Source organism: Rhinopithecus roxellana, chromosome 15, assembly GCF_007565055.1.
Source record: "Rhinopithecus roxellana isolate Shanxi Qingling chromosome 15, ASM756505v1, whole genome shotgun sequence".
Classification (NCBI taxonomy): Eukaryota; Metazoa; Chordata; class Mammalia; order Primates; family Cercopithecidae; genus Rhinopithecus; species Rhinopithecus roxellana.
The window spans coordinates 73,809,882-73,832,451 of record NC_044563.1 but is presented as its reverse complement, the minus strand read 5'-3'; the positions used below and the strand labels follow the sequence as shown (position 1 = coordinate 73,832,451).

The window sequence follows — 22,570 nt, the reverse complement described above, 5'->3', positions numbered from 1 at the left end:
CTCCCGCTCTGTCGCCCAGGCTGGAGTGCAGTGGCACAATCTCAGCTCACTGCAAACTCCGCCTCCTGGATTCAAGCGATTCTCCTGTCTCAGCCTCCCGAATAGCTGGGATTGCAGGCGTGCACTACCACGCCTGGCTAATTTTTATACTTTTGGTAGAGACAGTGTTTCACCATGTTGATCAGGCTGGTCTCGAGCTCCTGATCTCAGGTGATCCACCCACCTTGGCCTTCCAAAGTGCTGGGATTACAGGCATTAGCTACTACACCTGGCCCTATGATAGCTTTTGAGTAAGTGGTTTGCCTTTATTAAATCTTGGTGCCTGACTCAAGATTACCAGGTTATAGTTTAAATGTGTAATTAATTCTACCATCTTGCAATAAAGTGACAATTGAATGAAACACAAATAAATAAAGAAATAAAGTTGAAAAAAATGAAGGTACATCTGGCTGTGCCTGCTCAGATAGAACAAATCCGAATGTTCTAAGAGAGCATCAAGACATTAGTTAGAAACCCTCCAACAAGTCCAGAAACACCTGATGCAGGCAGCTCTGAGAGACACACTTTATCAAAGCTCCTTACTCCAAGTACATAAATTTGCTGGCCATCTTACCATCACAAATATCTTAAAATATTGTCAAATGTGTGTTTTCACACACACACACAAATAGATAAGACAAAAGCATTCCATAGTTTACTACTGAATACAAATGTTAATAAATATTTTTTAGTTTTTTTAATCTTTTTTAATATTGCAAGAATTCCCAGACTTAAAATAATTACTGGAGGGTTTAATTTTTTTACTTTCTTCCTTATATTAGATGGACATTACATTTTTAGATAGGCATATCCAGAAGTGGATATTTTGAACATCAATTTGGGGCAAATCTGTTTATCAATACATGTAAGGACTAGCTTTGGACATTTACTCCTATGTTGTATATATTTTACATGCACTGGAATGTAGCATAAAAGGTGCCCATACGAAACCTTCTCTTAAAACTGAAAGCAGTTAGAATTGAGAGTCTGCAAAGTAACAAGTATCTGAAGATAAACAGAAAACTGGTGAATCATGTTTCAGTGAGATTTGGAAAATGTAATATATGAGGCATTAGACTCAGAAAAATCACAGGCCAAAATGCTCCTAAAATGTATTTGTAAGAGAAGAGGCCCCTTCTGGGTGCAGGAAGACATTTCTAGAAATATGAAGTAGAATGAGTAACCTTCATTAATTGTTTCCGAAATGGCCTTAAATTCTAACTTAATCTGGAAGAGGAAAAGAATGCATATAGAGACATTCATATTTAAAGGGACAGGGTAAAAATTTTTAAATATTCCATTTGTATTAGAATATCTTAAAAGAATTTAGAGCTTGGAAAGAGTTTATCACATTCAACTGCCAGTTTTTCAGAAGAGGAAATGGAGGTGAAGAGAAAGGCTACATGACTCAGGAGTCCATCAGTCCTACTGAGAGTAATGGGAGGGTAGCCAGGTCTGAATCTCCCATCCTTCAACACCAGGAATATACTGTTTATTTGTCTATGGAAGGAGGTTGTCCTTGTTTCTCTGTGTGGAGAAGCAACATATAGTTGCTATGAATTTCTATTTTGGACCTGAATTTCCACCAAGTTCAGTTTTTAGAAATATGCATTACTATGTACCTAATACTTTTTTAGCATGTACAATCTGCCAACTCTTTACTACACTGATAAAATTAGAATACACATATAAAGCAACTCAAACTTAGAAAATGACCAATAAAAGAGACACTATTTATTTTCTTTTTTTTTCCAGAACATTTCAAAAACTTCCCATACTGTTTTTCTCTTAGCTTAATCATTGTTAAATCCTTCACTTTCACACCTACTGTCAAGAACCCAAACTTAGCTGAAGCAGCTTAAGTGATTCAGTTCCCGTCAAACAACATTTCACAGGATTCTTACCTCCCAGGCAACTCTTTACTATCCAGTACATAAGACTTGAGGACAAGAAAATTCTTTATATAGTGCCATGTGGCATCTAAAATAACTTTGGCTATGAAACAAAACATATTTGCTGAAAGTTTGGGGTTGAAATCAAAGAATGAATCAAAGTGGCCCTTCATTTGGCTCCACGTCATCTCACAATAGGGAAACATAGCAGAATGTCACTGAACTATCATAATACTAAGGGGAGACATTTCGCAAAAACAGGGAATGACAAACACGTTTTTTGCTCCTGTTTTAAAGTAAATTGTACTAATGACAACAATAGTGATCTTTTATAGGCCCAAATTGGATCAGTGATCGATTTTGTAGCATTTCTGTTTCAAATATTCAAAAATAAAAAATAATCGAATTAGAAAACAAAAAACTTCAAACTTAAGTGATGTAATGATGGCGCCCCTGTATTTGACTAGATGTTATACACATGCCATTGAAAGACACAGTACCCAATCTGCCTAATGTCTATCAACTAGTGCAAATAAAGGACATTTAAACCATGTCTTCTCTCTTATTAAAGCCTCCTTTTAATTGTGTTTTTCCATCTTGAGTTTCCAACAAGAGCATCCTCTTAAAGGGAGCTTTTTTTTTTTTTTTTTACAAGTAGCTGAATTTAATGACAGCTGTCTTCCTGATATTGTTTTGTATAGTAAGGAGTCTCTTGGGAGTTATCCAGAAACCAAGTCAAGAAAAGACAATGTTGAGGAACAAAATAAAAGGTAAGCCTAGCAGAGGCACTGATGCCTAATGGTTCCAATTGGGGCCTTATTATTGGCTAATGAATCATTGTCAAAACATCACAGCAAGCATGAACGTGCACAGTCTAGTCTATAGTGAGAAAATGACTCTTCATCCCAACAGTTATTAACTGGGAGTTGTTTGAAAACACGTCCGGTAATTATAACAACACTGGAGCTAATTGAGAACTTTGAGTTGATAGCAAATGGCCCACAATAGCAGACTAGATAACTCAGGGGGGATTCTTCTTTAATTACTTATTGAAAAATAGCAGAAAATGAATTGGATGTGGATGATAGTCTGCAGATATCAAGACAAGTTTTGCTAATTCTAGTCCTAAGATGTGCTTCAAAATGTATCTGTTGCCATTATATTAGAAGTAGCATTTGAAAATGTGAAGTTCCTAAGTAAAAATCAGGGTTGCTTTCCTAAATATGCCTTTTTTAAGATTACCTTTTCCTAGTCGGGCGCAGTGGCTCACTCCTGTAATCCCAGCACTTTGGGAAACTGAGGCGAGTGGATCACGAGGTCAGGAGATCGAGACCATTCTGGCTAACACAGTGAAACCTCGTCTCTACCAAAAGTACAAAAAAACTAGCCGGGTGTGGTGGCAGCACCTGTAGTACCAGCTACTTGGGAGGCTGAGGCAAGAGAATGGTGTGAACCCGGGAGGTGGAGCTTGCAGTGAGCCGAGATGGCGCCACTGCACTCCAGCCTGGGCGACAAAGCGAGACTCCGTCTCAAGAAAAAAAAAAAAAAAGATTACCTTTTCCTATTAGAGTAAGAATCAGACTTGAATAATATGCATTTCATTCTAAGAGTCAAGTATTCGTAGGATGACTGTAGGAATTCTCCTCCCTAATGCTAACTGTGTTTCCACAATTTCTATTCCTAATAGGTAAAAACAAGGAGACACAAAGATACAGAATGCTCCATTTGCCTCTTTAGTTGTTTTCCCAGTCAGGAAAGGATTTAAAACTGTAGCAGGAAGTGAAATTTTTGAATGACTGTGGATTTTGTTTATCCATTGTGCTTGTTCTCCCTACGTCAGTGATGATAAGATATTGTCAAAATAATATTATTCCCATACTATAAAGGCAAAATACGTATGTTCTAATAAAAATTTATATTTAGATGTTTATTCCACTTTTTGAAATATATTGAAGCAGGGTCCCCGAAGCTGAAAATCTGATGCTCAGCACTGTCCCCCCACCCTACTGCCTCCGGACTAAGTGCAGTGTTTTTTTCTACACACCCTGTAACTTCATTAAGCAAAACCACACATCTGTCTCACAATGAGACAGAGGAAAGAAACATAAAATAACCCAATTTCCTAAGCAAACATCTGGCTAATGGAAAGCAAAAGGCTTCAGATGGAAGACTTCATTCATTCATTCATTCACTCATTCATCAAACTCTCTAAATTACTCTCTAGTGTGAAACACTCCCACTTTTCATGTTTGGTTATTTCCTTTTGGCTCAGTAAAATAACTGGAAAGTTGACACTTTTCCAAAATGTTAGACAACACATTGCAAGATACAATAAGATACAAAATGAATAATATTTTCAGCTCTTTCCACCTCTCAATATAGGGGCTCTGGAAAATATGAAGAAAGGAAAAAAGAATTTGGGGAACTAGGATTTATCTCCCTTGCTGCCTCTCCATTGTCCTTTTCATTTCCCCCTTGCAAACCGGGGTAATGTAAGTAATTAATTTTCAATAAGCTGAATAAATGGTCTTCCGCTATTAAATAGCTCGAACAGGTTGAGAGGTTTACAATGATGTGAGCATTCCAGGCAAATGTATTTAGTGGAGACTTGGAAATATCTGATAAGATTTCGTAAATCCCCTTTGCTGAACTGGCAGCTTGTAGAGACCAGCACTGATACTGGGGCTGCTAAACAGGCTACTCAGGGCACCCTCTGTCACTAGGGTCTCGAGCTTTTGCAAGAGAGGTTTTAGTGCTAAGTATCCCTATGGTTCAAATTTCATAGTAGGGGAAATAACTGCCCAAAATTTAAAACCCAGAAAATATGATCGGCCATTCTTTGGGAAGCTGTCTAAACAGAGGAAGGAAGCCAAGAACACACTGAATAAAACCAGTTCAGATCTCTATGTTTTACTCTTTCCTCTGTGGCAAAATCATCTCCCCAATTAATCTTACACTTTATTTTTTGACCATCCAGACAACTATCAAAATCATGATCATGAAGCCTGGTTGGCCCTGCCTCATACCATATCTCCACCCTGTCACCTGGCAGTGATGCCTTTTCCCATTTCCCCTGCTTCCACACAATGGTGACACTTTGAAGCAGTGCTGATGAGGTTCCTAAATCTGTTGTTTCTGCTTAAAATTGATAATCTCCTATGATACAAACCTCAAGCATCTATTTTTAATGAAACCTTTAGATGAATATCAAAGAACTATTTAGCCATGCCTAATATTTTAATTAGATTATATTCTCAATTTAACCCATTAAACCTCCTTTGATGATCCCAATATTTAGTGTTTAGCCTCAGATGCATGAGGTAATGAATACTGGACCTTTTGATTTAATGAGAATTTCAGCTCTTCCAGCCTGCGCCTCTTTGTATACCTTTTATTTTGCTGGCTATAGAATTCAGTTAATTGAAGGAGTCTCTTACCATCACACATTAAGGAGTATAAATTAGCATCCCTATTCTGATTGGAAAATGCAAACAGACAGTTTTGCTTTGATCTGAGGAGTGAGCTGCAGAAGCCAGCAGCCCTCTGAAAATGAGCTGATGGCCCTTGTTCCCAGGGCAAAATGCAGATGCATCCATGTGTCACAAAACACTTAATGTCTTAATTGATCACCTCCCAATTCTTCCTGTCCTGTGTGCGTCATTCTCTTTAGAGACTTGTATATGCGTGTGTCTGTATGTGTCTATTTGTGTATCTGTATCTTTGTCTTGCTTTCTCGGTTCATCCTTTCTGTTTCTCCCCTCTCCTCAGGCAGCTAGGGACCTAGGTTTTAAATTAATCTGAGACAAAGAAAATGAAATAATATAAATTCCCTCACCTTGAAATTTATAAGACTATCTGGTAGAGCTATTCAGAACCTTCCACAGACAAAGATTCTTAAGAACTAACTCTAACTTCCAATTTTCTCAACCAGGCAGATCCAAGCCGTTGGTACTGCATCACTTAATGTGAAGTAGGCAGGCTATTCTGTGTTTTGGCAAGGAAATCAGCCTTCTAATCTGTTCCAGTGATAATGCAATTCTCCTGTACCTCAACAATTCAGTTACATAAAAGAAATGTTAAGATAAAAGATCAACACCTCCATTACTCACTGTAAATGCCAAAATAAAATAACAGAAAATTCAAAATATGGTATACTAAACACACACACACACACTCTCATACACACACGCACATCTATTTCAGTCCCTTGACAAGTCCTACTAAAATAATAGTAAAGGTTTTTAAATTGCATAAATACATAAAAACAAGGAGAACAGGAGGAGGGACAATAGTAACATTTTGAAAACTGAAAAGCAGATGAATGAGTTGTTTTAAAAACTTAGCAGACCCAAAAAACACTAAATTCTTTTTACATTTTCATAGAATATCAGATTTCTCAAAAATACTAAATTCTAAGCTAGCAATAGGAAAGCCAAGAATCAACCTGACTTATACTCTAGAATACCCAAAATGCTCAGGAATTAATGGTGTCAGTTACCTCTCAAAGTAGGAATGAATGGAGATGTGGGGCCGGGGGAGCTAAGGAAGGGTGACTGCATGAAAGTCAGTTTAAGAGCAGTTACACCTGTGAATCCTTTCCTCAGTTCCCACGCAGCCAAGCACAGTTCCTCCACTGACCCAGTAAAACACACTGCCCTAGTATCTTTGGAGTCAGGGACAACTGGTTCTGTTGAAGATACACAGTAAGTACTGAAAAAAGAGTCAATAGTGACCATGTGTACTGTAAACACAGAAACCTCTGGTCTTCTTCCATTTGGCTCCCAGAACGTTGGGACTTTATCCTACAAGCAGGAATTTGGAAAGTTCTTCTCTGGAAAATCTGACCAGCCTAAAAGAAAAGACTTAAAAATCCTGATTTCAGAGGTTCGCCAACTAAAGACCCCAACTTTGTTATCCTGCAGTTAAACCTCACAATCCACAAGTCCCACTCATGTACTCATAGTTTCCTATCAGCCTTCTAGCCTCTCACTTAAATATGAGCAGACAACCAAGAATTTCCAGACATCTGAGGATATGACACAGGACTATTTTTAAAAGGAGGTGGACAAGAAAATTAAAAGAGATCTTGGGAATTACAATTAGAGTCAAAAAATTACCAACACAAAAATAAGGTTAGAAGACAACATTGAGGAATTTTTCCAAAAATTAGAGAAAAAAGGCAAAGAGGTACAAAATAGGAGATAAGAGATTAGGAATTTAGAGAATAAACCCAGGGGGTAAAAATCCAAATAACAGATATATAGAAATCATTAAATAATTCAAGAGTACTTCCATAACTGAAAAAAAAAAAAGACATTTTCAGACTTAAAGAATTTATTGAATATCTGAAACAATGGATGAAAATAAACCTGAAGCAAGGCATATAATTGTAAAATTTCAGTATACTGGCTACAAAGAAAGTATCCTACAAGCTTCCAAAAAGGAAAATAAATGAATAAATAAAACAGGACACACATAAAAAATCAAGAATTGAAGTCATTTTAGACTTCACGATAGCAATTGGAAGCTAAAAGTCAGTGGAGTGATGAATTCAAAAGTATTCAAAAATGATTTCCAACTTAGAATGCTATACTTAGCCACATTACTAATAAAGCATGAAATTAGGATAAAGAGATTTTTAGATAAGGATGATCTCCAAACATTTACCTCTCACATACCAATTGTCAAGAAACTACAGTAGACTGTGCTCCACCAAAATGAGAGAGTAAACTAAGAAACAAAAAGATATGGGAAACAAGAGTAAAATACAGTGGGCCCGGAGCGGCGGCTCACGCCTGTAATCCCAGCACTTTGGGAGGCCGAGGTGGGCGGATCACGAGGTCCCGAGATCGAGACCATCCTGGCTAACACGGTGAAACCCCGTCTCTACTAAAAATACAAAAAAAATCAGCCGGGCGTGGTGGCGGGCGCCTGTAGTCCCAGCTACTCGGGAGGCTGAGGCAGGAGAATGGCGTGAACCGGGGAGGCAGAGCTTGCAGTGAGCCGAGACCGTGCCACTGCACTCCAGCCTGGGCGACAGAGCGAGACTCCATCTCAAAAAAAAAAAAAAAAAAAAAAAATACAGTGAAATTAAAGGAACCCCCAAGATGATTGGGAAGGGAGAGCCATTTACCTAGAATCCAGAATGGAGCAGATCAGAAAGCTCTGGGAGAGGTTTGTTCAGGAAAATGAAATGTTAGGAATCTGTGAATATCTTGAGAGTGTGATATAGACAAATGGCAAAGAATTTGGGAATAAATTAGTCATAAGTACATTAAAATTAAGAATAATAAAATAAGTATTAATTGCAAGGAAAACAAAATTCTCACAGAAAAGTCATTGATTTCCTGGCTTAGCTGAGAATTGCATGTACACATGGTAACAACCGTCTAGGCTGGGCGCGGTGCTTCACTCCTGTAATCCCAGCAATTTGGGAGGCGAAGGCGGGCGGATCACTTGAGGTTGGAAGTTCGAGATCAGCCTGGCAAACACGGTGAAACCCCATCTCTACTAAAAATACAAAAATTACCCGGGTGTGGTGGTGCATGCCTGTAATCCCAGCTTCTCTGGAGGCTGAGGCAAGAGGATCACCTGAACCTGGAAGGCAGAGGTTGCAGTGAGTGAAGATCGTGCCACTGCACCGCAGCCTGCGTGACAGAGCAAGACTCTGTCTCAAAATAAACAAATAAATAATAATTTTAAAAATGGTCTAACCAAAATTATGCTAGAAGGACAGAAAGGGTGCACACATATGTGCTGGGAATAGGGGAGAAATAGAAATAGGGAATAGCAACAAAATGAAAGTTTCACTTTTTATAGTGTGAAGTACTAGATAATTTCCAAAATATAAATTTCAAACAAACAAACAAACAAAAACCAGCAATTCAGTGACAATTTAGAAACGTGGAGATAAATACCAAAATTATCAGCTAAAAATTGAAAGTGGTTGCCTCTGTAGTGAAGAAAGCAAGAAACGGGGCACGGGACTGCTCTCTTTAAAAATAATCCTCGGGCCGGGCGCAGTAGTTCACGCCTGTAATCCCAGCACTTTGGGAGGCCGAGGCGGGCAGATCACAAGGTCAGGAGATCGAGACCATCCTGGCTAACATGGTGAAACCCCGTCTTACTAAAAATACAAAAAAATTAACCGGGCGCGGTGGCGGGCGCCTGTGGTCCCAGCTACTCGGGAGGCTGAGGCAGGAGAATGGCGTGAACCCGGGAGGCGGAGCTTGCAGTGAGCCTAGATGGCGCCTGGACGACTGAGCGAGATTCCGTCTTAAAAACAACAACAACAAAAACAACAACAACAAAAAACCTAATAAAACTCATAGAACGATTTGACTCTTTAAACAATGTGCATGGTGATAAAAGCCTAATATTTAAAATTAAAAATGAAGAACTTAGGATGGGAAGGAGAAAAAAATAGATGGAAAAAGAGCAGAGCAAGCATACAGTATTCGTTTTTTGCTCATAGCATGTAAATTATTCTCATTTGAAACTCAGGATAAAGAGCCACCCTTTTATCCTATACCCTATTGTTTTCCATAGCCTATTTCCAATCCCAAGTTAAGCACTGTGGAAAAATAAAAACTATTTAGCCATTCTTTAATTTCCGGCTAGAATTTGGCAACTACACTTAATAACTCCATCATCTATAGCCATGGAGACTAGGGTGACAAAAGGTGTTAGAAATGTTCAGCTAAGGGCGGGCGTGGTGGCTCACGCCTGTAATCCCAGCACTTTGGGAGGCCAAAGCAGGTGGATCACGAGATCAGGGGATGGAGACCATCCTGGGTAACACAGTGAAACCCCGTCTCTGCTAAAAATACAAAAAATTAGCCAGGCATGGTGGCACGCACCTGTAGTCCCAGCTACTTGGGAGGCTGAGGCAGGAGAATCACTTGAACCCGGGAGTGGAGGTTACAGTGAGCCAAGATGGTGCCACTGCACTCCAGCCTGGGCGACAGAGCAAGACTCTGTTCTGGAAAAAAAAAAGAAGAAGAAGAAGAAATGTTCAGCTAATTTCCAAAGTTTCTATTTGTCAATATTTTTAAACAACTTGTTCTTGTCATAAAGAGATATCTATCATGGGGTTTTTTTTGTCTTTTCTTTTCTTTTCTTTTCTTTTCTTTTCTTTTCTTTTCTTTTTTGAGACAGTCTTGCTCTGTTGCTCAGGCTGGAGTGCAGTGGTGAGATCTTAGCTCACTGCAACCTCCACTTCCCAGGTTCAAGCGATTCTCCCTCCTCAGCCTCCCAAGTAGTTGGAATTACAGGCGTGCGCCACCACTCCCGGCTAATTTTTGTGTTTTTAGTAGAGACAGGGTTTCACCATGTTGGCCAGACTGGTCTTGAACTCCTGACCTCAAGTGATCCACCCACCTCAGCCTCCCAAAGTGCTAGAATTACAGGCGTGTGCCACCGCGCCCGGCTCATCATGTCTTTTTTTTTTTTTTTTTTGAGATGGAGTCTCGCTCTGTCTCCCAGGCTGGAGTGCAGTGGCATTATCTCGGCTCACTGCAAGCTCCCCCTCCTGGGTTCACCCCATTCTCCTGCCTCAGCCTCCCGAGTTGCTGGGACCACAAGCACCCGCGACCACTCCTGGCTAATTTTTTTGTATTTTTAGTAGAGATGGCGTTTCACCGTGTTAGCCAGGATGGTCTTGATCTCCTGACCTCATGATCTGCCCACCTTGGCCTCCCAAAGAGCTGGGATTACAGGTGTGAGCCACCGTGCCAGGCCCATCATGTCTTTTTTTAAGCTAAAAAGTTCTACAAAAACTTCAGAAGAAATGGTGTCTTTTCCTGATAGATTCCATACTGGAATCATAGGCAAGTCTTTATCACTTAAGAGGGTTCCCACGAATTTGAATTCTAACTTCCCTCCCCACATAGCCTTATGTCTGTCACCAAATAGGATAACAGAAACCCTGGGGCTGGGTGAGTATTGGATAAGTAATGGTGGGGAAAAGGACACTTCTAACAGAAACATCCTTCATAAAGGCTCTGAATCCTATTTCATTCAGGGCTTACACATCCTCTCTCAGCCCAAGAGGTAGAACAATGACAGACAAAGAGAAAATAAGATGAAGTTACTTTAAAAGATAAAATTTCTTTGAAAGAGACATAACTCCTTTGTAATGATGTGATTAGGTCCAAGACTAATACCTTTTAGTTAACCAGGTTGTAACAGTTGTAGTCCTATGGCGTTTGCAACATATCACATTTATCACTGATAAGTTCAGATCTACATTGTAAGTCATTATCTTCCTCTAGCTCTTTTCATCCAAGATCCCACAGCAGGTACTTTCATAGTTCTTATCCCTCAACAAGTTTAAACTGATTCATAGGGCACTTACCTCATTTTTCGGATAACAAGTTAGAGAAATAACGTTATCATTGATAGAAGTAAAATTAGAATTTAAGCATCGGCCTGGCACGGTGGCTCACGCCTATAATCCTAGCACTTTGGGAGGAAGAGGCAGACAGAACACATGAGGCTAAGGGTTAGAGACCAGCCTGGACAACATGTTGAAACCCCGTCTCTATCAAAAATACAAAAATTAGGGCCAGGCAGGGTGGCTCACACCTCTAATCCCAATGCTTTGGGAGGCTGAGATGGGTGGATCACCTGAGGTCAGGAGTTTGAGACCAACCTGGCCAACATGGTGAAACCCAGTCTCTACCATATATATATATATACAAAAATTAGCCAGGCATAGTGTTGTGTGCCTGTAATGCCAGCTATCCTGGAGGCTGAGGCATGAGAATCACTTGACCCTGGGAAGCAGAGGTTGCAGCGAGCCTGGCTTACAGAGTAAGACTTTGTCTCTAAAAAAATAACATAGGCTGGGCATGGTGGCACACACCTGTAATCCCAGCTACTTGGGAGGCTGAGGCAGAAGAATTGCCAGAACCCAGGAGGCAGAGGTTGCAGTGAGTTGAGATTGTGCCCTGCACTCTAGTCTGGGTGGCAGAGTAAGACTCTGTCAGGGAAAAAAAATATATATATAGAATTTAAGCCTCTAGGTCAAGCCATTCACCATGCTAAATCTGATGTGGTTACTCAATATTATAAAGAGAGTAAAGGCCGGGTGCGGTGGCTCTAGCCTGTAATCCCAGCACTTTGGGAGGCTGAGGCCGGCAGATCACGAGGTCAGGAGATCGAGACCATTCTGGCTAACACAGTGAAACCCCATCTCTACTAAAAGTACAAAAAAAAAAAAAAAAAAATAGCTGGGTGTGGTAGTGGGCGCCTGTAGTCCCAGCTACTCTGGAGGCTGAGGCAAGAGAATGGTGTGAACCCGGGAGGCAGAGCTTGCAGTAAGCCGAGATCATGCCACTGCACTCCAGCCTGGGCGACAGAGCAAGACTTCGTCTAAAAAAAAAAAGGCCCGGCACGGTGGCTCAAGCCTGTAATCCCAGCACTTTGGGAGGCCGAGATGGGCAGATCACGAGGTCAGGAGATCGAGACCATCCTGGCTAACACTGTGAAACCCCGTCTCTACTAAAAAATACAAAAAACTAGCCGGGCGAGGTGGCGGGCGCCTGTAGTCCCAGCTACTTGGGAGGCTGAGGCAGGAGAATGGCGTGAACCCGGGAGGCAGAGCTTGCAGTGAGCTGAGATCCGGCCACTGCACTCCAGCCTGGGCGACAGAGTGAGACTCCGTCTCAAAAAAAAAAAAAAAAAAAAAAAAAAAAAAAAAAGAGGTAATAGGAGAAGGCGGAGAAGGCTCATGGAATTCTTATCAATGAAATCATGGAGGAAAGGTTATCAGTGTACACACTGGGAATTCTCAGAGAACAATCATAAATAAAATGGAAAAGAAATGTGTCATTGTGAGGGGGTTACAACCAGAAAATACAATAGGAGAGAAAATAGGAGAACCATTCTGAATTTTCATCTCACTCCTAAGTATTATTGGAATTATCTCTGACTGTTAGATGTATTAATGTCGTAACTTCCCTGATAACAGGCTGTCTGACTTCAGACAAGTCAGTGTCTCTGACTGTCAGTTGCTTCATCTGTAATTAAAAGAGATCAGGTCAAAATTTTTATAGTAGAGAAATGTAGAAATTTAAGATAGCGAAGAAATCATCTAGCTCATCCTATTGGATATAGGACTACTTTCTAAATAGGCTTCAAGGAAAACGGGGCTCAGGAATTTAGTACCTTCAGGAAAGCTCATTCCACTTTCAGATGGCTCTTAATCAGAAGTTTTTCCAAAAGTTGACCTAAGATTTTACTGGATAATTTCTACCTGCATTGTTAAAAACTTATATCCAAAATTGCTATGAAAATCTTCTCCTCCACTTGCTACAATGACAATAGTTCCACAATCACTTTTATCACAACATGAGTTACTTGTTAGGTATGACAATTAACATTGGCTTCTAGTCTTAATTCCGCCACTGTGTTTGTGACATTGGCAAAGCACTCACCACTATATCTGGGCCTTAATTTCTCCAATTTATAAAATGAAGGGCTTAGATTTTGTCAAATGTCTCTTCTAACACTGACAATTTCTTCCGGACTATATCTTTGTCCTTGACTTAGTTCTCGCTGTGTTCTTGCTGACCTTCTAGAATGAGGTGTTGGAACTTCTTTAATAAATAAAGAAATATCCTTTTCCTGTCTTTGTTGTTTCCCTTGAAACTTCTAATTGTTGTGGATATATGTGTTTAAATTAAAGTCTAGAAACTGAAATCTTTGTGAGATAAAAAAATTTAATAACTTGGGACTTGCAGTCCCTTTCCTACAAAAAAAGAGATAGATTAGGATCTTAACAGTTAGAAAGAACCGTACAGGATATCTAGCCCAATCTCCCACTAATGGAGAAATCTGTAATAGAGAAGCCCTTATGTTTTGTCTTCCAGCCTCTGGGATTTCTAGTGAAAAGGTACTCAATGTTTTGTGGACTTACCCTGTTCTGTTGATGTACGGCACAGTGCCTATCCTCGAATGTTGTTCCAGAGTCTGCTTCCCTGGAATCAGCCATTGATTCTGGTTCTATCATCTGTTAGCATGGCAGAATAGATATACCTCTTCATGCTTAGTAGCCCCATAACCATTCAGATTCAACTACCATAGCTGAACCTCCTTGCCCACTTATCCCCCAAAGCTTTGCTCCTCCAAGCTAAAGCTCACTCTTCTTTATTTGTGGTTTTCCACACCCTTTACTATCCAGTTTCCTGCATACTGGATGAGTTTTAGCTTGTCTATATTCTCTTTAAAATGTGATGCCAAAAATATAAATATATAAAATACATCAATTAACTTGTTATTTTTCACATATATTGAACCCAATTCAGGAAGACCAGGGAGTCACTGCTTAAACTAAGTATGTTTATTGCACAATTCTCTTAGCACCAGAAAGCATTCTGCTTGCTCTGTGCCTTCACATCTCTCTCTAATTATCAAACACATCGATGAAAGCCAACCCTCTATCTTTTGAAGTGGTGTCATAGACTCCAGCTCAGCATTTCTTAGGGCTACCATCAGCTAAAACTGAGCTGTATGGTATGTTGTCCATTTCTTACGTTCTCACATCATGTGAGCAGAAATATTATCAGGAATCCCTCTCTGAGAATCTATGAAATGAAGTCCATCAGAAACAGAGCATTCAAACAAGTACAGAACAAATTATTTATGACACATGGGATTAGATCTAAAATGACTTCCCTACATTGGCTATTTTGTGATATTTTTGATTCTTCAGAATTAGACCTCTGAATGTCTTTCTTTAATATATCATAATAAACATAGTTTTGTCAGATCTTTACCACAAGTGAAACTGAGTTGAGGCAAAAGCCTGGATTATTCAGACAAAATACTTTTTCAGCCTATGGAAGCTTCGATCAGTATTGAAAGCCAAAACCAAAAAGTACTGTCATATTACATTAAATCGAGACTAAATTGTGCCTATCCTCTACTACTATCACTAACTCATTATATAAAAATAAAAATAAATAAAACTAGGAGAACTTTGCTATTGGATTGTTTGCCATCAATTTCAGGGAATTTTTTGATGAGAAAACTGTGCCATAGTTGGTGTGGCTGATGCCACAGTTCTCACCTCTTCCCTTGCTACCTAATCCGCCAAGAAACCACCACAGGGGAGGACAAGGGTAAGGAGGAATGAGTATCTTCCCAAGTTTAATGTTCATGAATTATAGACCTAAATAGTCCCTGGGCTTCAGGACTCATCCTGCCTCCAATCAGGCAGAGCTGTGCATATACTAACAGCTTTCCTATTTATCTGCTTTTCCAAGCAGATTCCTATTGTCTGCTTTTCCAAGACAAAAAGGTCATGAAATACACCCAATCCACTCTTGTTAGACTCAGAACAAGCCCTTGACAAGTTGTTGTGAAAGCAGAAGACAGAAATGCCTGGTGCTTTTGAGTTTGGGTTCACCATCTAATTTACACATACACACACACACACACACACACACTTTTGCCCAAATACAGTTTTTATACTCACTTTAAAGATTCTTTCAAAATCCTATTTAGTAGTTGTTCTTCCTGGGATTAGAAGAATTCGATTTTTCCCTTGGCTCCATAATCTTGTGTAATAGTATCACCATACACAAGGGATACACACTTTCCCTTCCAGGTTACCAAGAACATTCTCAGTCACAAATCACTTTTTCTTCCACCAAGTCTTTTGTCTTACTGTAAAACATTTGCCAAAAACTTCTGCCTTAACAAAACAGTACTGTCATTATCTTAACAAGGGAGGGAGGAGAGAAATCTGAGCATAGATTTGCTTTTAATAGCCACAATCTTTAGGCTGTGTAATCTAAAGAAATGAGAGAGGTGTTCTTATAAAGTGATAGAGACAAAATGCCAATCAATGCATTGTTACCAAGAAAAATGAATAAATAAACTGCACTGAGAAAAGAAGTTAACAAGGAGTCAGAGACATTTTTTAATCCTTCCTTGGCTGTCAGCTAGTCCTGATTTCATGAGTAAATCCTTCAATCTTGCTAAGCCTCAATTTCCTCATCTATGAAAGGGGAAAATACCCATGTCATCTGAGACCCACAAGATCATTGATTGATTACGGAGCACTTTGGAAAATCCAAAAGGCTGTACAATGCTTATGTTTTAAAACCAATAATTTTGCCTCCTACATGATGCACCTGGATAAGCTGTCACTCTGACACTTATCTTTACCTGGGATAATGTTTCTCCAACAAGCCTATTGCAGAAAAATGAAAAGGCCTCCTGCTATATTCACATAAGTATAGAACTTAGACCTAAAATGATCTTTAGGATTCATCCCCATATTGGAGAAATACGAAAACAAAAAGATTAACCCACGCTCACATCCACTATTGTTTATATAATTATTATTAATCATTAGAACCCGAGGGTCAGGATTCCACTCAGTCCTACTCATTCTTTTCCAGCCTTCCCGGACTCACTTACCTAAAGACACAACCAGAAGCCAAAGAATCAGAAGGTGAGAGTGCCTCTGGTGCAGCTGCTATGTTTCATACGCGTACTGAGTGTGTAGGGTCATCACACAATTCGGTAGTATAATTTCAAACTCCAAATATCAGTACATCTCTGTCTCTTCAGCATTTCAGAGCCACAAAATACCAGAGCCACTTTTCCACGTAAGTGGAACTCAAGACCATTAATCAAACGATTAGAAACAGAAAAATTGGAGTGAGAGGGAGGGGATCTGTTAATGAAAGGTTATTCGCAAGTTCGTTTCTACAGGGACTAGGAAACTGCCTAGGGCCGAGGGGAGGGGGCGTACGCGTGGGAGAACGCGGTAGCAAACCATTCCTGGAAACGCGTGATCATTCCCAGTTTTGCCTGGCGAGCCTTTCATTATCTAAGAGACTACAGACCCGGTAAAAGAATAAGAGACCTCCCAGGGAAAAGAAGAGGGGTAAAGCGCAAAGTCAATGAGACCCCCGCCCCATCTAAGTCCCCACAGGTGCACGCCCGGAACACCTTTAGCCTTAACCCTTTGGCCTGCATCTTGATTTCCTAAAATGCACTGAGAATGAGTATTTCCACACACAACCCGAGGAACTCTCCGTTTTAAAATATCAGAAGCCCGTGGAACGTGGAAGCGTTGCGGAACAGGAGCGCAACAAGTTCGGGAAGCAGAAATTGCTATAAGGGTTTTCTGTGCCCAAGTTTCCCGCCGCGCGCTGGCGCCGCGCAGTACGCGGGACACAGGGCGTAAGGGGCGTCTGCGCCTGGGGGCCACAAGCTGAGGAAGGGTGCCAGGATGCAGAACCGCGAGCTCTAGCGGAGAACAGGGACGAGAGAGGATGGAAGCGCCGCCCAGAGAAGAAGGGAGTCGCCTTCGTATTTGAGTCAGAGATGAGACCCGGGGCATGGGGGATGGGAGCGAGCAGGAGGTTAGTGACGAGCAGTGCATGAGTCTGTCCTGACACTAGACGTTTTAAAGATCAGATTGCGGTTCTATCTGGATCCCCGTGGAGCGGAGGCCCCAGAGACCTGGTCCCTTTGCAGCCAAACGGACTGCCCAAGAAAGGGCAAGGAGTTGGCGTGGTGAGCAAAGAACAGAGCTAGGGGCAAGTTGCTGAGAGGCGAGGGAGAAAGAGGTCTCTAATCGGAGAAAACAGAGAGCCGAAAGTCGAATTTCCAGTCTAGGACGCGGTACTGGGCTGGTCCCCGACCCCAAGGACGACGGACGCAGGAAAATGCGCGCCCGGGCGCACACTCTCCAGTGGCTGGGACCGGAAGGGCGAGAGGGGAAGCGGGAGGCCAGGCCGCGGGCCGCACTGGCTCCGCACTGGCCTGGAGGACAGGTGGGTTTTGTTTGTCTTCCAGGAGCGAATCTCCAAGGCCCGCCACGAGACTGGAATCTGAGTCTTCCCGTCCGGGAGGGAATGGCGCTCGGCCCCGCAGTCTCTTCCCCTGCCTACCACCCTCCCCAGCCTGGCGACTCAGAGCACGTGTGGCCCTGAGCCCAGCTCCCCCTCGTCTCCAATGTCCACCTCGTCCTCTGGTTCGGTCAGCACGAAGGGGCCGGCGGGCAGGCTCAGCCGAGCCTCGGCGGCTGCGGCCTCTGAACCGCGGGGGCTGCCCTCGGGGCTTTCTGGCCCGTCTGGTGCTTTGGGTTCGTCTTGGCTTTTCCGCAGTTGCTTTTTATGCTTCATCCGCCGGTTCTGGAACCATGTTTTCACCTGATTTCAGAGAGATAAAAATAAAATCATGTCATTCCTCCAAATCTGAGCGATTGCTGCTGGGGTTTAGGAAAATGGGCGGCAGTCCGTTGATGAAGTATCCAAGAGCGGTGATAGCCTCAACTGCTCATAAGTTATCGCCTTAAGCCGAATGAGAATCGAACAGTCTGAGGCTTTCAGGGATAACTGTCCCAAAATAATGATAAGGATTAACACGGGTGGTTAGCAGTTATGCATATTGTTATTAATTAGAACTACTAATAAATAGTAAGTGCTGCGTGGGCAATCTTTTTAGGCTCAGCTGATGTTCCTCTGATTGAGACATCTAACCACCTGATCCACAAGACTCCTGGACAGGAAGATGACAATTGAACCTCCTGGTTCTCATCCGAGAGAAAATCAGACCCAGGCCTGGCAGAGCTAATGATTTCACAGCAAGAGGCGTTCTGGGTAGAGACTATGAGAAATGGGGAAGAGAGGACGGGGTTTGAGGTTGCAGGTGAATAGCGCTTGGAGGAAGATAAAAACCGTTCTTCCACTCAGGACAGGGGAACAGGGAGGGGACTTAAACCACAGTGTGTGTGTTGGGGTTGGAGCGGAGGTGCATGTGAACATTGGCCGCTGTGAGAGAGACTAAAGAAAGAAGGGGGAAGAAATCTCCGTGTGTGGACTTCTCTCAGGACAAGAACTCGCCTAAACGCTTACCATTTACCTCTGACCCGGGTTCCTAACCTGGTCGGAGAGACTCCTCTCTCTGACGAGTATTCATGCGAATAATAGTTCTTAACCCGGAGGTGGTCGTCAGAATTACCTGAGGAGTGTTTCCTTCCTGTCCAGAGTCCCGCTCGAGAAATGTGAGGTTGGGGTCTCGGTACTTTTTTTTCTTTTTCTTTCTTTCTTTCTTTCTTTTTTTTTTTAGATGGAGTCTGGCTCTGTCACCCAGGCTGGAGTACAGCGGGGCGATCTCGGCTCACTGCAACCTCCCCCTCCCGGGTTCAAGCGATTCTTCTGCCTCAGCCTCCCCAGTAGCTGGGATTACAGGCGCGCGCCACCACACCCGACTAATTTTTGTATTTTTAGTAGAGATGGGGCTTCACCATGTTGGCCAGGCTGGTCTCGAACTCCTAACCTCGTGATCCGCCCGTCTCGGCCTTCCAAAGTGCTGGGATTACAGGCGTGAGCCACCACGCCCGGCCTGGTATGGGTAATTTTACGAAAGCTCTTAGGAAAGGCCTAGAACAAGCGTCAGCGGGGGGTCCATTCCTACTCCACAAGGTCCCGAAGGTATTAAGAGCTGAAGGGAGAGAAGAACGAAGAAGAGATCAGGGCCTCCCTCTCCTCCCGCCCACCTGCGTCTCGGACAGGCTGAGGGCCGTGGCCAGTTCCACTCGCTCTGGCGTGGACAGGTAGCGCTGGATCTCGAACCTCTTCTCCAAGCCCGAGAGCTGCGAGTCAGAGAAAACAGTGCGGGCTTTGCGGCGGCGGCAGTGCTTCCCCGGCAGCTCCGCGTGCTGGGGGTGCTGGAACAGCGCTGGGACGGGCATCCCTGCAGAAAGAAGAGCAACCAAGTGGGCAGAGCCTGGGTCTCCGCAGAGCAACTTCCGCACCGCTCCCCTCCCTTCCCCTAGCCCCCAGTGCCTCCCTCCGCCCCTTGCCTCCACCAGTCTGCTAGCCCCAAAGCCCCTCAAGCCTTTCTCTCAGGAATCCAGGGCAGAGAAACAGGGAAAAAAAAAAAAAAAAAAAAAGAAAAAGAAAAAAAAAAAGGCCTCAGAAATAGCGCTTGGAGATCTTTATCTGGAGAGTCATCTAGAAATACAAACAACAAACAGTAAATAAAACAGAAAAGAAAATCGGAAAATAGATCCGGAGGCCGTTTAAAAATGTCTTCTTGGAGAGACTTCCGTAGGGTAGGCCAGAGCCGTCTTCAGCAGCGCCTGGCGAAGTTTTTTTGCAACTGTCAAATGGCCCAGGAGCAGTGCTGTCCCCAGCCCCCACCGTATCCTCCTAGACCCCTGATGACGCTCAGTACTGTTCTGGGGCTAGCAGATGCATGGACATAATCTTGCCTCTAAACCTCACTGAAAAACACCTTTCTGTTTCCCAAGCCACTCCTATCCCACCGCAGCCAAAGGGAGCCGAGCAAAACTGCCTTATCCGGAGAAGCCCCGGAGCGGGAACAGAGGAGCATTTCCCGCCTCTCACGTCTCCTCGTCCGTTTCTGGGTCGCGCTGGGGACCCGGCTATCTAATCTGGTCCTCATTCTTTTTCTTATTCTTTCCCTCTCCAAGGCCAGCGAAGCAGAAGGGTTTGAGGCGCTTTTCCGTGGCCGGGTCCGGGAAAACTTGTCTTTCCTGACCCTCGCAAGATTGACTCTGTCTGAGACGCACCAAGCGGACAGAAGCTACCACAAGCAACGTCGACCAATCCCAGGGAAAATAAACAAACATAACAACAATAGTGCGGGTACCGCGGGCTTTGGCCACTGCTGTATGGGTGAACCACTGGCGCCACTGAGAATAGACTGTCACCAGCGGGTGGTGAAGCCAGTGCAGAGATGTGGACCTGGATGCAGCCTTTATTTTATCACTGCCCCTCCAACCGACTGCTGCGGAGTCTGGATTTTTTTTACCACCTTACAAACACTTTTAGCTTTGTTCTGGATTCCAGCGCCCACAAACTACCTCCTGTCTTGCTCCCAGCCCCTGCACCGACCATGGTTGTTGCCACCTCCAAGCTATGAGTCTGGACTCAACGAATTATTCTATTCTGGCTGGATTGAAAACGCCAGAGAAAAAACCATGGATGTGGCCTTTCAGAGGGAGACAGAAAAAAAAAAATCTGGGTATTTCCCCACATCCTCCTGTCCTAAACAGACTTTGCTAGTCCCTGCTTTTTGTCAGACCAGAGAAATCAAAATACTTTAGCACCCGCCTCCAGCAATGATGGCAGCTGGGGCAGAGGAGGGTAGCCCAGACTAAGATTGTGAGTTAAATGTTAGATATTGAAGGTGAGGAGGGTTAAAGAGCTGCATCTCCCCCAACCCCCCCTTTTTTTTCTCACGCTTTCTCTCTTATTCAGGCTAGCCCAAACCTTCCCTTCTCAGAGAAGCCCAAATCTTCATTCACTTCTATGCCCCCAGCAGTATCTGCAAATGCTCAGTGCCTGGAAAAAACAGAACTGCCCTGGACAGAGTGTTGTGAGTTTCTGTGCAGGAAAAGTTCTGTCCACGGGGTGGGATGGTCAAAGGTCTCCCTCCGAGTGGGCAGAGGCGGAGAATCAGGATTGAGAGATGAACCAAAGTGGCCAGGAAGATCACAAGCAGGGAGACTGAGCACTGCCCACCAAGAGTATTGTCAAACCCTATATGCTGCCTCTTGACCAGGCACCTATCCTCTGCTATGAAGAGTGCGGGGGGGATCACGAATTATCCCCGTGAGTTGGTATGCCTCCAGGGAGCTCCGCATGGCGTCAGCCATGTCCCCAGACTCCCACTGTCACTTAGGGAAGGAGGCCACCAAGCCAGGCAGAGCCAGTCTGGCCTTTCCTTGGCTCCATCACAGGTTTAGGGTCTGTGCTAGAAGCCCTGCTCTCTCACTGCCCATACCTTGAGGCTCCTATTACTTACCCGAGGTGGTGAGGAAATAAGGATGGTGGTGGTCTCCCTTATGCAGAGGGTGATGGGCGTGAGGAGCCAAGAGGGTGGGTGTGGGCATGAGGGGGTAGCCATAGTCTAGCAGAGGCACCCGAGAGGCCAGAGAGCTGGCGAAATGGTCTGGGGCCACCTCCCTCAGCGGCTTGGGCTTGTGCAACAGGATGTCCTCGATGAAGAAGGATGTGGGCCTCTGAGAAGACGCCGGGTGTAGAGGAGAGGTGAAGTTGAGATTCATCTTGAGCGGAGCACCTGCCACAGGACAAGGGCCGGGACGAAGTGGAAGACGCAGGCAGAGTCTTCAAGCCTGCTCGAAAGCCGGCAACTACCCTCCGAGGCTCGAATCTCCTCTGCTCTCTCCCGGGCCTGGGCTACCCCGGGCGCTGGAGAGGCAAGAAGACAAGCTCCTGGGTAGGTTGGGTCTCTGTGTTGGAGAATTGGCAGCTTGGAGAGGGGAGCGGGGAGAGCCAATGACGAGGCTGCCAGAGGCAGAGGGGAGGGTGCGGGAGGCTCGGGGCGGGGCGGGGAGCTGTCCGCGGTGCTGAACACCACCGGCCAAGCCTGGGAACAACAGAGCCCGCAGGGTTCTTGTTCCTACCAGGTTTCTTGACCTCAATTTCTGCCCCGTCACTGCAGGGGCTGCTTTGTTTCCAGTCGTTTTTAAAAGAAAGCTAAAAGGAAAAAGTCTCTGTTGTCCGGCAAACTCCTCTTTACAGAGGAGAAGGCACTAAAAGGGCACCAAAGCAATAGGGATAAAGCACTTATTCAGGCATTTAGGCCTGGGTTTTAAGAGTTTCCATAATTTTGGTGGCAAA

At 43.6% G+C, this 22,570-nt stretch overlaps 1 protein-coding gene across 1 annotated transcript; it reads right to left on the bottom strand.

Moving 5' to 3' along the window:
* Positions 1–17,746: 17,746 nt before the first annotated feature.
* On the bottom strand, positions 17,747–22,156 carry BSX (brain specific homeobox). The gene is made up of 3 exons (XM_010356456.2): positions 21,732–22,156; positions 19,456–19,652; positions 17,747–18,106 (listed from the first exon to the last, which is right to left on the bottom strand). The coding sequence occupies exons 1-3, from the start codon at positions 21,991–21,993 to the stop codon at positions 17,867–17,869; spliced, it is 699 nt and encodes a 232-aa protein (XP_010354758.1). The 5' UTR covers positions 21,994–22,156; the 3' UTR covers positions 17,747–17,866.
* Between the last annotated feature and the right edge of the window lie 414 nt (positions 22,157–22,570).

What these genes read in the sequence shown, in the direction of transcription:
- BSX (XM_010356456.2), bottom strand. Translation starts at nt 21,993, where the DNA reads ATGAATCTCAACTTCACCTCTCCTCTACACCCGGCGTCTTCTCAGAGG. An exon ending in TTATTTCCTCACCACCTCGG is followed by an intron (nt 19,653 to 21,731) that starts GTAAGTAATAGG and finishes TTCTTTCTGCAG; the next exon opens with GGATGCCCGTCCCAGCGCTG. An exon ending in TCAGCCTGTCCGAGACGCAG is followed by an intron (nt 18,107 to 19,455) that starts GTGGGCGGGAGG and finishes CTCTGAAATCAG; the next exon opens with GTGAAAACATGGTTCCAGAA.